The sequence below is a fragment of the Marmota flaviventris genome, chromosome 10 (genome assembly GCF_047511675.1).
Source record: "Marmota flaviventris isolate mMarFla1 chromosome 10, mMarFla1.hap1, whole genome shotgun sequence".
NCBI classification, from domain to species: Eukaryota; Metazoa; Chordata; class Mammalia; order Rodentia; family Sciuridae; genus Marmota; species Marmota flaviventris.
In genome coordinates, this window is record NC_092507.1 from 40,506,709 (window position 1) to 40,522,864 (window position 16,156).

Genomic DNA, 16,156 nt, shown 5'->3' on the forward strand with positions numbered 1-16,156 from the left:
ATATCAATAAGCAATGAAGAAAAATGGTCTTTGGATTTAAATATATTCATATAAAACACTGGATCTCTAAGCACTTAAAACACTTCTTACATTAAGTAGACTTTCAACTATTTTCTACTAAAACAAAGTCAATTTTCACTTGACCACATAAATCACTGTGGAGGACTAAGTAAAATATGTACTAAAAAAGAAATCCTACAACAATTGAAAGATAAAGTTATCTGGAAATTTTTTTTTTTTTTTTGTTACCAAGGATTAAACAAGGGGTTGCTTCATCACCGAGTTGCACTCCCAGTCCTTTGAATTTTTTTTATTTTGAGGCAGGGTCTCACTAAGTTACTGAGACCAGCCTCAAAGTTGCAATCCTCCTGCCTCAGCCTCCCAAGTGGCTGGGATTATAGTCAGGCACCACTGTTCTCAGCAGATATCTGAATATTAACGAAATATTTGAAGTCCTATTAACTGATGACTTTTCCCCAATATTATCTTTTAAAAACTGGGAAAACAAACCAACTTAGCATTTGTAAGTTTTAAGTACACAATACCTATTAATAGTATGTCCCAATTATTATGTTTATCTGGATGAAGACAGATTAATATTTTTTTAAATGTTTTTTAAGATGTTGATGAACCTTTATTTTATTCATTTATTTATATGCAGTGCTGAGACTCGAACCCAGTGCCTCACACATGCTAAGAAAGTGCTCTACAACTAAGCCACAGCCCCAACCCAGATTAATATATTTGAAAAATCTTTTTAATAATAGTTAGGTAACAAATCCCTATATTGACACCTGATTCCATGCCTAAACAAAGAAGTACAGACATCCCCCAAACTGAAGTTAAATTCTTTTTTTTTTTAAGAGAGAGGAGAGAGAGAGAGAGAGAGAGAGAGAGAGAGAGAGAGAGAGAGAGAATTTTTTAATATTTATTTCTTTTAGTTATTGGCGGACACAACATCTTTGTTGGTATGTGGTGCTGAGGATCGAACCCGGGCCGCACGCATGCCAGGCGAGCGCGCTACTGCTTGAGCCACATCCCCAGCCCAGTTAAATTCTTAATACTTCTAAAATATTAAGTTTAAAAACAAAGAGGAGCTGAGGTTGTAGCTCATTGATATAGCGCTTGCCTAGCACACATAACAGCACTGGGTTCTATCCTCAGTACCATATTAAAAAATAAATAAATAGATATATTGTGTCCACCTACAACTAAAAAAAAATTAAAAAAGCAAACAAACTAGAGCTGGGTATTAAGTTCAGTGTAGATCACTTGCCTATCATGCACAAGGCTCTGAGTTTGATCCCCAGAACCACAAAAAATGAAATAGAATTAAAATAAAAAGCAAAAAAAGTCATTACATTTCCAAAAAAAGAGTGGGACGAAAAGAACTAGCCATAAACAGATACAAAAAACATTTACCAAATAATGATAATTAAAATAACATAAAACCAGCAAATAAACAGATCAATAGGTAAGAATAAAAAAAATTTAAAAAAAAAACTAAATACATGAGAATTAAGCTCATGATTAAGGTAGCATTTTAAATCAGTAAAGATTGATTATTCAACCCACTACACTGGGTCTGTAGGGTAGCCATCTTGAAAACATAAATTTGAATCCATATTGATACCCAAATCAGTATTAACTTAAATATTGAAAAAAAAATTAACTTGACAATTTACTTACTTGATTAAAAAAAAAAAACAGTCATGGAGCAGGGGGGAATCAAAAGCAAGGGCAAAAGACAAATGACATGCTGGGAAAATATATTTGCAGCATATATAGACAAAGAGTTAATTTCCTAATTTTTAAAGAATCTCTAGAATTTAATAAATTAAAAAAACCTACCCAAGAAAAACATGGAGAGCCTATAATTAAATAGTCACATAAAAGTAATGTAAACTGTTCATAAGAAAAATACTCAACCTCACTTTATAAAACCAAAAGGATGAATCGGAATTATATTTACAAACCATGTGTCACCAAACTGACAATAATTGTCTAATAGTATAACAACAGTATGCTACCAAATATGTAGGAAAACAGGGCACTTGAACCAACTTCTGGTGGGAATGTAAACTAACAAACCACTACGGAAGGCAAAATACACCCAAATTACAAAGGCAAAAATTTTTGGAACATCAATTCCACTTTTGGGAATTTATACATACATATATCTGCACATGCAAAATAATATACGTACAAAGTTATTATTCACAGAACCATTTTATAACAAAACACTAAAACAATCTAAAAGTCAAACAATAGGAAGTTAAATAAATTATGGTAAATACAAACAAAGAAATACTATGCAGCCATAAAAAACAGAGAGGAAATTTTTGTGCAATGATATGTAGAGATTTATAAAACATTTGTTATTTTAAAAAGTTATAGATTCAAGCGGTCAATATGCTATAATTAACAAAAAATGAGGAAATACATACTTATACATATTTATATTTTGTTATATGCACACATAGTAACTGAAGAATACACAAGAAAAAAGAATACACAAAAAACAGTAGCAGCTATTAAAAAAGAAAATCATGTAGCTGAGGGATAGGGATAAAGGAGAAATTTATTTTTAATATATTAATTTTAATTTCAAATCATGTGGTGTCACTTTTTAATAATTAGATACAATTTACATCTAAAATCATTGCTTACAAATCTTGGTGGAGGAACAGCCAAGTTCAAGCTATTCAGTGAAACCTCCAATCCATTCTGGGCACATGCTACAAGACGCAAAGCCACAAAGAATTCCTGAGGAAAAAAAGTATGACCATTATCTACCACACATTCTACTTATAATCTGAAAATATAAAAGAATTCATAATTACTCCCGAGTTTTTGTGTAGCAACAAATATAATAACAAATTTGTTTCAAGAACACTTGCTTTAAAATTGAAAAAAGACCCATGTACAAAGATTTTTCTAACACTATAAGTAACAAATAACAATATAAACAGAAAATATTTAAATAAATTGTGATACCTACTGATAATGAAAATTTTACATAACTAATACTCATATTTCAAAGAATATTTAATGTTGTTAGAAAATGTTTTGAGAAAAAGGAATTTGAGGGTGGGAGCCTAGGAGGAAATCACTAAATGTTATTAATCATCTCTTCAGTGTGAGATTATAAATTTTGAAACATGGATCAGTAATTCAAGTGACTCAATCCTGCTATTCCAAAACAGCTGCAGAAATAAATGAGTAGCACTTAAAACAATTATATAACTGCTTGACTTCAAAATGTTTATAAATCTCCCACAAAGGTCCTTGGATTTTAAGTCTCAGTCCAAAACTAATTAAATAAATAAATGTAAAGAAGCTAAAGCAACTGGTTTTCAGCTATTTTGAGTTAGAGATAAGTCTAGGAATAGAAATGATAACAAAAGACTTTACTCCAGCTATAATCTTTACAACTTGTTGACATCCTAATACAGTGGCTTGTTGACATCCTAATACAGTGGTTTATTCAACACTTCCCTACTTTTCTAAAACCTCTTGTTCTCACCTATGTCCTATTACTCTATTCCTAACTTTTTCTTAAAAAGTCAGGCTATCTGTTTTATACAATACCTTGCCTTTCAGTCATAAATTTCTTGAAAAAATGTTACCAAGAAACCCTCTTCTGATTTACTCCAGAAGTTTCCATGTAAAAGACTCCACTCCTTGATTAGCTAGGGAAACTAATGCCTATGTCCTCCTCATTCTCTTTCATTCTGAAGTACTTCTCCACCAAATAAGCTTAATGAAACTCTTCTAGTTCTTTCTGACCTTTCAAGTCTCTTCTGCTGGAGTCTATACCTCCTCTCACTTTTAAATGCTGGTATTCTAAGTACTCTTTATATTCCTTCTTGTCTTATTCTGAGAGATTCAATTACTCTTAGGTAATCTGGTGCACTTCCTCTGTATAGATGGACTCTTTAAGTGAAATAATTCTCCATGAAATTCTAGTTCTGTTATCTAAAGTTGCGTGGGCAAGTTAATTAAAATAAAACTTCCATATAAGGGGAGCTAATACTAACTAACTTGCAATGTGTTATGAGCAACAAAATAAAAATTATACTAGAGGAGGAAAGCACCAAGTGTCATTGTCAGAACAGAATCAGGCCAGAATACTCAGGCTTGATTAGCCAAGAGATTCCTTTCAAATATACCAAGCAATACCATCTTAACACTTACTAACAAAATCAATGTTTACTCATACACCCAGAAAATTGAATTAGTAAGATTAAAAGAGCAAAATGTTTCTACAGGACAGAAAACAAATCTCAGTGGAACAATGTCACCAAACTAACATTAACCTTTAGGAATCAGATATTTTAACGTTTAGTGCTTGGTATTATTTTCACTGTTATGACAATTGCTCTTGTAAATTGCCTAATGTTGATAAAAAGCAATTCTTAGCTTAAAAATATAAAAATCTGTTGGCTATTTTTTATTTCAAATTACTTAAATTTTTCATATGAATCTCTGAATCTTACTTGTTTGTTCAGGATGCCTTTGCCATCTGTGTCAGCTAAATCCCAAATCTGAAATTAGGGGGTGGAAAAAGAATCAATCTATATTTTTAACAGAAATCATCTCAAAGATAAGTTAAATCCCTATAATTTACAACCTCATATTCTGATAATCAAATCTAAAAATCATGGAATTAAAAGTGGAAAGAACCCTTAAAGATCATTCAATGCAACCTTTCACAAAAATACTAAGACCCAAAGAGGTTAAGTGACTTGCCTCAAGAACATTCAAGGCATCGGGGAAAGAAGAAACTCAGGTTCCAACTTCTAGTCAAATGCCTTTTTCACTAACCCAGGTTTTAACTCTTTAGTCAAACATGCTCTTTCTACTGCAACATACTGTTCTTGATTTTAGGTTCTTATTAAGGTGATATTCTTTCTCATGGGCAAATTGAGAAGGTAAATGTTTATTTGCAAATAATTAAATTAAGAAAAGTGGTTATTTTTCAGGATTTTAACTATGTATCAATAAATAGCAAAATAATTTCATAGGATAGGGGCTTTCTGCCTTTTTTGTGCTCTTTCCAAAGCCTCCCAAAATCCCCATTCCATTCATCACACATTCAACAGAGACACTTATATAGAGGAAGCAGGGATAGAGCCAGCTCTGAGTGGGTGGCAAGGTTCCACTATTTCCCAACAATAATCAAATGTACTATTATTTCCTCATTTATCCTCTTCAAAAGTAATTTTTTCTTAAATTTTGAACTATGCTTTATTTTTCAAGAAGGTAAATTGCTATGTCATAAATGTCCCTCATCCCATTACTGTAACTGCTTTTCTGATTTGGTTCTTAAATTTCTTGATGGTTATGTTTCTTAATCTTCAGCCAGTTAGTCTAGCGTTCTATGTATTCATTATAACCTAGTTATAATATATAAACACTACCTTTCCAAGTATCAAGTCTGGAAGCCCTGACTTTTTCAGAAAAGCAGCAGCATCTGAAGCCAGCACCCTTCCAGTATTGCCTGTATCAACCTGAAAAGACACAAACTGTAAGCTTAGAAAGAAAACACAAAGGGAAAATTGTCACCATTTACTGGCCTCCATCCCTGTGATTTGGGACTGGCTTTTTCAAGAAATGAGCAGGAATCCTCTTACTAACAAAGGCTAAGGAATTTGTGGACAGTAATATGAGTAGAGTACCACATATACAGCAGCAGCAATTTGCTAAGTTTGTTTTTGTTTTGTTTTGTTAATCATGCCTAATATCCAATAAGAAACCAAAGCTCAGAGGAAGTAAAAGCAAATGAGTGGAGTTAGAACTTCAACACATGTCTTCTGACTCCAATTTTTTATGATTGTCACTTCAATTCCAATAATCTTAAATGGCAAGAGAAGAAAAAAAGGCAGCATTTCTCATTTCCTGGACAGGTCTTCTAACAAATGAGAATTAGCTGCCTATGTTGTCTGCCTCTTCAGTTTCAGATTATCAACTTCTGCTTTTATATGTACTCTTTAAGAACTGCAGCACTTTAAAAAGAAGGAGGAGGAGGAGAAATTGATTGCACAATAAACTTTAAGAAACCTTGTTAAAATTGTTAAGTTTCTACAATTCATTAAGGGAAATGCATCATTTAACTAATGGGGACTTTCCTTTAAGACAGAATGATGTCACAAGAATAGGGAAAAAAAAAAAGAGAGAGAGAAAAAAATTCAAAAAAATGACTCTCATTTTTGCAAAAATTTCCTAAAGTTCCATATGAAAATATATAAAGTAAATTTTAAAAAGTATACTAGGATGTCTGTGAAATAGCTGTATTGCCAGTTAAAGGATTAAGTTTACTATGAACATAAAGTATTCAAGACTGTTCAGTATAAACAAAGAGGCAAAAAAGAAAAAGAAAAAGAAAACCTTTCTTTCAAGTGCTAGAACACAGGATAAATCAGAAACTAAGCAAAAAAAGAAAGAGTTGCCTAATCCTTCAAATTTGGAATAAGAATTACAGAAAGGATTAGGAAATCTACCTCCAGAATCCTCTATAACTACTGTTCTTTGCTCTCTTCCCTGACCAGGATTGAAAAGGAATACTCATACCCAATATAACCCAAACAGAGGCACTCAGAGGAAACATCAGTCAACTCATGAAATATTTGTGTACTGTATCCCAATAAAGAATTTTACTATCTGTCATTCTTTTGGTTGCCATAATAAATTAAACATAGTCACTGAGTCTGTGTCATCTATAGGCAGTTTCTATAGTATTCTGATGCTCTGTTATAAACTATATAGGCTAGAATCTGTATCTTCAACAGACAGTTCTCAAAGATCTCATGGAAGGGTCTCTGAAATACTAATACTCCAAAAATAGAGTTTTGGGTAAAGACTTCTGAGTCGATATCACTTAAGCAATTTTTCAGGCTATACTGGTAGATGAAATAAGGATTTCCAAGATTCTTTTCAGTCTGGAAACAGATGTACTTTGTGAAAGCTGACTCCTGACCCAAGATCCAGTCAAGAAAGAATTATACAGAACTGGTTAAATTAGTGAAGAAAATTTAATTATGATTATTTACTTGAAATAAATTGTTGTTTTTTTTTTTCATTTTGCTTTGATTTTTATGGTGCTAGGGATTGAACCCATGGTCTTGCATACACTGAGCATATGCTCTACCACTTAGTTACTACACTCTGAGTCCTCTTATTTATTGATTTTATTTTAAGAGATGAGATATCACCATATTGCGTAGACTGACCCCAAACTCCTAGGCTTAAGTGATTCTCCTGCCTTAGCTTCCTGAGTATCGAGGAATATAGGAGAGAGTCACCTCATCTGGTGGTATTATCTCTAATTTTCTATTTTTCTTTTTCTTCCTACATTATCTCAATCCTCAATTTGATATGAATGGAACAGTTTTCAATGGTATCTGATTCTCGTTGGCTTATCAGAATCAAAAAACAAATACTTCTACTTAACATCTTTACTTTTTATGGCAATGTAATTATTAAAGATCTAATTACAATTTGTTCTACTTTTGTAAGGAGACAATCAGATAATTCGTGTGCAAAACAAGGTCATATTTAAGAATGATTTCCTTTTATTATTTTTATTATATTAATATTATTTTGGATATTCACATAGAAAAAGCTACTATTGAAGAACACTGCCTTTTGTGGAGTCAATACTTACAAATCCCTCTCAAGAAAACTGACTTGCTATCTGGCAAGTCCCAGCCTCACAGATAGTAAAGCAAGGTCACTTACCAGCAAGCCAGGAACCCTGGATGTCTAAGAAACCTTCAGATGTGATAAATTCATTCTAATTTACATGTAATGCTGGTGAAATTATGGAAGAGACAACTTTAAAGGTTTAGATCATAGCCTCAAGACAAAGGAAAAAACCTGGGCACGGTGGCACATGCCCGTAATCCCTGCAGCTTGGGAGGCTGAGGTGGGAGGATCCCATGTTCAAAGCCAGCCTTAGCAAAAGCGAGGCACTAAGCAACTCAGTGAGACCCTGTCTCTAAATAAAATACAAAATAGGGCTGGAGATATGACTTAGTGGTCAAATGCCCCTGAGTTCAATCCCCAGTACACACCTGCCCCCCGACAAAAAAAGATAGAACAACAATTAATAGAGGCTTTAAAATGTACAATCAAGCTGGGGATTGTGGCATACAATCAGCTACTAAAGAGACTGAAGCAAGAAGCTCGCTTGAGCCCAGGAATTTGAGACCAGTTTGGTAAAGACAGACCTCAGCTCTTAAAAAAAAAAAAAAAAAAAAAAAAAAAAAAAAAAAAAAATAAACAAATAATTGGTCTGGGGCTGCAGCTCAGTGGTAGAGCACCTGCCTTGCACATGTGAGGCACTGGGTTCAATCCTTAGCACCACATAAAAATAAATAAATAAAGATTTGTGTCTCTCTACAACTAGAAAAAATAATTAAAAATAAAAATAAACAAATAATTAAGGAATAAAAATATAATCAGATTCTAAAATTTTTCAAGCAGAAATTAATTCTCTGGCCTTTTAAACTGCTAAATAGTCTATGGTTCTAGGTCTACTAGTCAAAACCAAAGAGGCCTAAAATGGTTAATTAATCTTTGCCACAACTCTGTAGATGGTCAGGCCAGATATGAGACCAGCCTTTTCTGTAATCATCATCACAAGGTAAGGAGGCTTTTAGAAAAAAATGATCTAATACTTGGAAACGGGCAAGTGAGAGTGTGTATACCCTTGAGAGACTATCTGATATATACTATATACCCCTGAGTAACTTTCTATTGGAAAGACTGTTCTACACACTGTAGGGATAGAGGTTAAACTATGGAAAACTGAGGCCTGGTACAGTAGCTAATGCCTGTAATCCCTGTGACTTGGGAAGCTAAGACAGGGGGATCACAAGTTCAAGTCCAGCCTCAAGGCCAGCCTTAGTGAGATCCTCTCTCAAAAATAAAAAAAACAAAAGAGGCAGAAGATGTACCTCAGATGTAGAGAGCCCCTGGTTTTAATCCAAAATAAATAAATCAAAAATTAGGGGCTGGGAATGTGGCTCAAGCGGTAGCATGCTAGCCTGGCATGCGTGGGGCGCTGGGTTTAATCCTCAGCACCACATAAAAAATAAAGATGTTGTGTCCACCAAAAACTAAAAAAATAAATATTAAAAAATTCTCTCTCTCTCTCTCTTAAAATAAAATAAATCAAAAATTATAGAAAACTATTAGCAATACAAATGATTCCTGTCTATACCAATGCAAGTAAATTTTGTCTGGCAGAGTATGAATCTCCGTAACTCATATTCTCATTTTTATACTCAACTGGTTCCTTCAATAACTAATAAATTGAATAAAATCCTTGATTTCCTCCAACCCACCCTTTGTTTTTTTGTTATTTTTTTTCCTTTTTTTGTGGTGCTGGGGATTGAACCTAGGATCTTGTGCATGCTCAACAACTGCTCTATCACTAAGATATTCTCTCAATCCCCATGCTCATTTTAGATTTATATGAAACCCAGCGTTTTCAGCTTGTGAAAATTATACTTTAGTAAGTTTTAAAAACAGCATAAAAGTGGGTCTGGGGTTGTAGTTCAGTGGTAGATTACCTGCTTAGCATGTGTGAAGCACTGGGTTCGATTCTCAGCACCACATATAAGTAAATAAAATAAAGGTCCATCAACAACTAAAAAAATTTCTACAAAAACAGTATAAAAGCCATTTCAATTTGGATTATAAGTTAATTTTAATACTTATATCTGAATAAATATATCTAATATTGTATAGATTTCACATAGATATTTAAGGCAATTAAATTACTTTAATTATTTTGCCTTCTTTTTTCTAGAAGCATGCTAGAAGCACTAAGTATTCAAAGCTAGAGGCTATAAAGCACAAAAAGTTAAAAACAAGACATGTCAAATTTATTCAGCTAGCTGATAATCTACATGCATACAATTGACAGTTGATAGTATACTTTATGTTCCATCTAGGAAAAACAGACAAAAAAAATCTTACCTGTCTATAGTATTTTTCATATACAGGATTCCCACTTGATAACTAAAATAAATAAGTAAATAATAATTATATTCAATAACTTCTATTAACATGTTTGGCATACAAATATATTGAGAAACAAAGGTGAATAAAATAAAAAAGATCCTTAACTTCAATTAAGATTGGTTTCATTTCTTTTTTGCCAAGTTGAAAGGGAGAATAAAAAAAGACAGTCCCACGTTTTACTAAGGATTAAGTAGACAAGAAATAAAACAAGAATCTTAAAATTGTTTTTAACACAAAGCTGGGTACAGTAGCATATACCAGTAATCCCAGCAACTCAAGAGTAGTACTACTACTTCAGTAGGAGACCTTGTCTCAAAAATAAGAAGGGCTGGAAGGCTAGGGCTGTGGCTCAGTGGTAGAGCACTTGCTTACCATGTGTGAGGCACTAGGTTCGATACTCAGCACCAAATAAAAATAGGTAAATTAAAAGAAGGTATCATGTCCATCTACAACTAAAAATTTTCTAAAAAGAAGAATACTACTAGCAGTTAAAAAAGAGGGAGGGCAGGGGGAGCTGGAGATGTAGCTCAGTGGTGGAATATCACTAGATTCAATCCCAGTAACAAAAAGAAACAATTGTTTACATTGGAACTTTTTCTCATGCAAAATTCTACCCAGAAACCCAACATCTGACAAATTAGGGATGAAATATTTTAGCTGAAGCCAGTTGGAAGGCCCCAACATTCTACACACTGATTCTCTACCCAAGTGCCCTAGGTACCTTTGAATTCAGTTCGAAAACCACTTCAATAAAATATTCAAATAAGGGGTTGGGAATGTAGCTCATTGGTAGAGCACTAGCCTAGCACACATAATGTCATAGGTTCAACTTCCAGTCCTGCAAAAAATAAATATAAATGAATACATAAATTGAAGTACAAAAAGATGATACTGAGCTGGGCGTGGTGGTGCAGGCCTGTAATCCCAGCAGCTGGGGAGGATGAGACAGGAGGAAGGTAAGTTCAAAGCCAACCTCAGCAATGGCAAGGTGCTAAGCAACTCAGTGAGACTCCATCTCTAAATAAAATACAAAATAGGTCTGGGATGTGACTCAGTGATTGAGTGCCCCTGAGTTCAATCCCTTGCACCACCCCCCCCCCAAAAAAAAGATGATATTGACATTATCAGATGTGAAATGCCTAAACTTAGGCAGGGCCATTCAATTCACACCATAGTTCAAAGGTGTAGCATTCCCTAGGGTTGCTCCAGGGGAACTGGGTAGCACGCAATAACCACACAAGAGACAGAGATACCTTTTTCTTTGGGGGTCCTGAGACAGCTCCTCTGACCTTAAGAGTCCGCAGAAAGAGAGAGAGTGAGGGCGTGCTGACCCCTTTTATAGAGGAGAAGCCATTCAAATAAGGCAAGGGGTTAGGATTCAAGGGGTTGAGTCTAGCTTCATGATGTCTGCTGTCAGCAGGTTGACTGACATTTAGGAAGGCCACACCCAAAGGCAGAGCAAGAGAAGGGGTCACACAAAGGGCATTTCCATGGAACATTCTATCCCAAACAGGGCAAAGTGGTAATATCACAAAGGAACAGGTGAGCATAGCTCAATCCATGGGGCTGCAGGAAGGCACGCCTACGCACGAAGACACATTCTGCTACTTCCAGGATTGGGACAACCATCTGGGGCCACTTTGAATGTGGCCAGATCACTGGAAGTGACCAACATAGCCTCAACTGATAAGGGAAGGAAAATGCTAGTCACTCAGCGCGAAGGCCCTCCACACAAAGGGTTCTTTGGTCAGCAGATAAACACATTTAATATCTCATCTGAATGACAACAAAGGAATATATATTTAAAGGCTCAGGTTTACCTGTATATCAATATGTAACAATGTTCAAGACTCAGAAGTAAGTCCAGGGAAGCTTCATAGAAACTTAAAGTATGGAACTTTATGGGTGAAAATAAAGTGATTCTACACAGAGATTACAGTATATATAAAGGCATCAATTAACAGAAAGCTCAGCTATATCTATAAAGAACAGCAAGTAGTTCTGAAAGAAGATATGAGTGTGATTTTTTAAAAAATATTTATTTTTTTAGTTATAGGTGAACACAATATCTTTATTTTATATTTACGTGGTGCTGAGGACTGAACCGAGTGCCTCACGCATACTAGGCCAGTGCTCTACCTCTGAGCCACAATCCCAGCCCCAAGAGTGTGATTTTAAAAATATATATTTAGATTGAATTTTTAAAATTTTTTATTATTTATTTTTATGTGATGCTGAGGATTGAACCCAGGGCCTCACACATTCTAGGCAAGTGATCTACCACTGAGCCACAACCCCAGCCCCAGGGGTGTGATTTTTAAACAGGAGAATTTGTGAAGGATCCCCATGCGCCATGGTAAAACTAAAGAAAAATGAGGATGGAAAGAGGGACAATTGCAAGAGTTTGGAGGACTTATTTTCAAAAAAGATTCACTACTGAGAAACTTAGGTTGGACTTATAAAGGAGTCTTTTTAACTACTCCAAATATTGGTTGCATATTGTTCAAAGACAGTTAGAAACCCGTAATTAAAGTTTAAAGTCTTAAATTAATAAAGCTAAAAAAATCCTTCAGCTCATAAAACTTAACTAAGATCTATTTATATAAACAAAGTTTGCTGAGACATTGAAATGTATACTTCAAAAGCAAGGTAAAAACTGAACAAATTTAAGTGAGAGCTCAAATAGTACAGAAGATTTGATTTTGAAATTCTGTAATTAAACCTCGGAATGAATTGTAGAATTTCCACCAAGAGTCTTCCTATTTTTAACAGGATAAATTTTAGTTCTGTACTGGAAAGGAATAAAATTAGAGAAGGCTTACAATTTTGCAGCATTTAAACTTGGTGGAACATGTAAAATAATCATACATAAAGAAAACTTATTTGACAAGATCTGTCTTATAAAAATAATTTGTCAAAGATAATACTTGGATAGAGGCAAAAAGGCACTACAGATGAAAAATATGGGGCTGATAAATTTATAATTTTTAATAATAAAAACAGAATTAAGAATGTTCTCCATTTAGTAAATATTATCTGAGCAGCACATAAGGAGTACATTAGCAATTAAAAATTTTTTCTAATTACAGAAAAGAAACAACTATAAAGTTTAGCAACCACAATGTATAAAATGCAACTCTGAAAATTCATACAGACAACTTTATGAAAAAATTAAAACCAGAGTGACATAACATAGAGCAGGCTAAAAAAACTGATTTAAGGCGCTGAGGTTATGGCTCAGCAGTAGGGCACTCGCCTCGCACATGCAAGGCCCTGGGTTCGATCCTCAGCACCACATAAAAATAAATAAATAAAATAAAGTTATAAAATTAAAAAAAACTGATTTAAAAAGTTGTTATTTTCAAAATTAATCTGCTTGTGCTTCTTAGCATGCAATAAAAACCTTATTTCAGTATTATGTACAATAAAATGCTTAAGAAAATTTTATTTTTGAATTTAAAATTTAAGTGAAACTATTTTATTGATCTACCAATGCCATTAAAGTCACATTAATGGTTAAAAAATATATATTCCAAAAATGTACAGAATTTCAAATATTTTAGTATCCCTTTTTATTCTCAAAAATGCCTCAATTTGAGCAAAAAATTATATAGTCACCTACTTACAAAAGTATACCTTGATATAGAAGCAAATGAAATGTTTCCTTGATAACAAAGAGTTAATTTTAGTAGAATTTTTAGTACAGGGGGCAGGGACCAAACATAGTAAGAAATCCTGAGCTCCAAACCGTACCTTATTAATCATCAAATTACAGATTCATTGGTCACTACATAAACATATATGAGAAGGTATTAGTTTACTAAAGTGTTCTAAAGTACACCCTGTGCTGACTGCTATACTAATGTGATACAGTTAAGTGAGAATGGAAAAAGTCATCCAAATTGCCAAGTTACTACTGATCAAGTAAGATGACCAGAGTATTTTAGATGTGTCTCAGTAAAACTGGCTTTTGCCAAACCCAGTGGCACACACCTGTAATCCTAGAGGCTCAGGAACCTAAGGCAGGAGGACCTCAGGTTCAAAGCCAGCCTCAGAAACTTAGACGCTTTCTCAAAATAAAAAACAAAAAGGACTGGAGAATGGCTTAGTGTTAAGGGCCCCCAGGTTCAACCCTTGATACCCAAAACAAACAAACAAAAACCCACACAAAACTTGACTTTTCGTTGTTGAACTATAAATATGACCAATTTTAAACACACATACATCACATACACACACATAATGAATGCATGGAGGGAAAAAAAAAGCCTCAAGTCACCACAGTGATTACCTCTGGATGATGGGATAATAAGTGATTTTTATATTCTTTGTATTCCTATGCATCCTCCTCCTCTTTTATTTTATTTTATTTTATTTTTTTTTGCAGTGCTGGGGATCAAATCCAGGGCCCTGTCCATGCTAGGTGAGGGCCCTACCACTGAACTACACTGCCCCAGCCCCTGCTTTGCATTCTCCAAAGACAGTTTTATGATAAGAATGTCCTACCTATATAATGAGAATGAAACAATAAAGCTATTTTTAATCTGAAAAAAAATAAAAATCCAAAAATATCATCAGTATACAAAATTGCATATGAACTTTTAGCAACTAAACAGCTAATGAATAAATATATAACAAATTAGAATAAAAAATTTTTTGTTATATATGACAGCGAAATGCATTACAATTCATATTACATATATAGAGCACAATTTTTCTTATCTGTGGTGAATGGAAAACTTTTAAACTTTTAAACAGTTGTCAAAATCAAAATATGACTTTTTAAAATTCTTTTGTTACAATATAAAAGAATTATTTAAGGGCTGAGAATGCAGTTCAGACTATTGAGCTCAGTGGTAGAAAGCTTGCCTAGCATGTATAAGGCTCTGGGTTAGATCCCCAAGCACCACAAGAAAAAAATGAAAAATTTATTCATTATCAGTTGTGACTAAGTTAAATATTTATAAATGTAAGAAAAATTACTTCCAAAGAGTCATTTCTATTTACTACACAGTCTGAAAAAAAAAATGCAACTTGTAGAGCCTCTCTGAGGATGTTCCATTATAATGTGAGGCTTGGACATATGACTTACTTTGGCCAATAAAATGTGAGAAAATTCCAGTTCTAAGTAGAAGCTTTAAGAGCTACTGTGTGTTTTTGCTAGCTCTTACTCTTTTCTCCTTGCCAGGAAAACAATACATCACAAATAGGGACTGCTCTCAAACCTGGATCCTGAAATGAAAAGAACTGACAAAACAGAACCATAGCTAATTCCTAGGGAACCTATAATGTGGGCAATAAATACACCTTTCTTATTGTAAGTTACTGATATTGAGTTGTTTCTTAGTACAGCATAATATAGCACACACACACACAAAAAAAATATAAGGAAGTCTACACCAAAGTATACCTTGTGTACATGCATACACATAAACACACACACACGCATACATACAGGAATCCAGCTGTTGGGGAAATTCACAGGTTAGTAATGTAAAGAGTTTCTTCAGTGTCAATTCTTTTGAGACATAGATTCTGAAACACACAAAATGAACTGACATTTTAAATCCTTACTGTAAATAGTTACAGAGCAATGTAAAAAAAAAAAAAAAAAAAACAGGGGCTGGGATTGTAGCTCAGTGGTGGAGTGCTTGTCTAGCACATGTGAGGCACTGGGTTCAATCCTCAGAAAAAATTAAAAAACCCTAAAACATATTGCCAATATTTTTTTCAGTTTATTCCAAGGTCATATGAAATACAGAGTAATCAGTGAATGCTTTCATAAAATGGAAAGAAAGTGAGTATGATTATAAAAGATCTCTGTGATCGAACAGTTCTTTATCTTGGATTGTGGTTAGGGTGAACCTATATGAATCCACACCACTTTTGATAAATTGTGCAGGCTGAGTGTAACTAATCCAAAAATCATAAACTCAAAATATTCCAAAACACAAAACTTTTAGCACCAACATGACAGCACAAGTGGAAAACTCCACACCCAACCTCATTGATGGGTCACAGTCAAAATTCAGGCACACTAAAAATATTGTAGAAAATTACCTTTAGACCATGTGTGTAAGATATACATCAAACATCAATGAATTTGTGTTTAGACGTGGGTCCC

At 33.9% G+C, this 16,156-nt stretch overlaps 1 protein-coding gene across 3 annotated transcripts in view; it reads right to left on the reverse strand.

The window, feature by feature from the left end:
• Eps15 (epidermal growth factor receptor pathway substrate 15) overlaps positions 1-16,156 on the reverse strand; it is a 141,618-nt gene that overhangs the window by 103,131 nt on the left and 22,331 nt on the right. For all 3 annotated transcript variants that reach the window (XM_071617816.1, XM_027944955.2, XM_071617817.1), the window contains exons 2-5: positions 9,988-10,029; positions 5,424-5,513; positions 4,500-4,547; positions 2,671-2,766 (exon numbers count right to left, since the gene is read on the reverse strand). In XM_071617816.1, the coding sequence (XP_071473917.1) occupies positions 2,671-2,766; positions 4,500-4,547; positions 5,424-5,513; positions 9,988-10,029 (276 nt within the window). The remainder of the gene's footprint in view (positions 1-2,670; positions 2,767-4,499; positions 4,548-5,423; positions 5,514-9,987; positions 10,030-16,156) is intronic.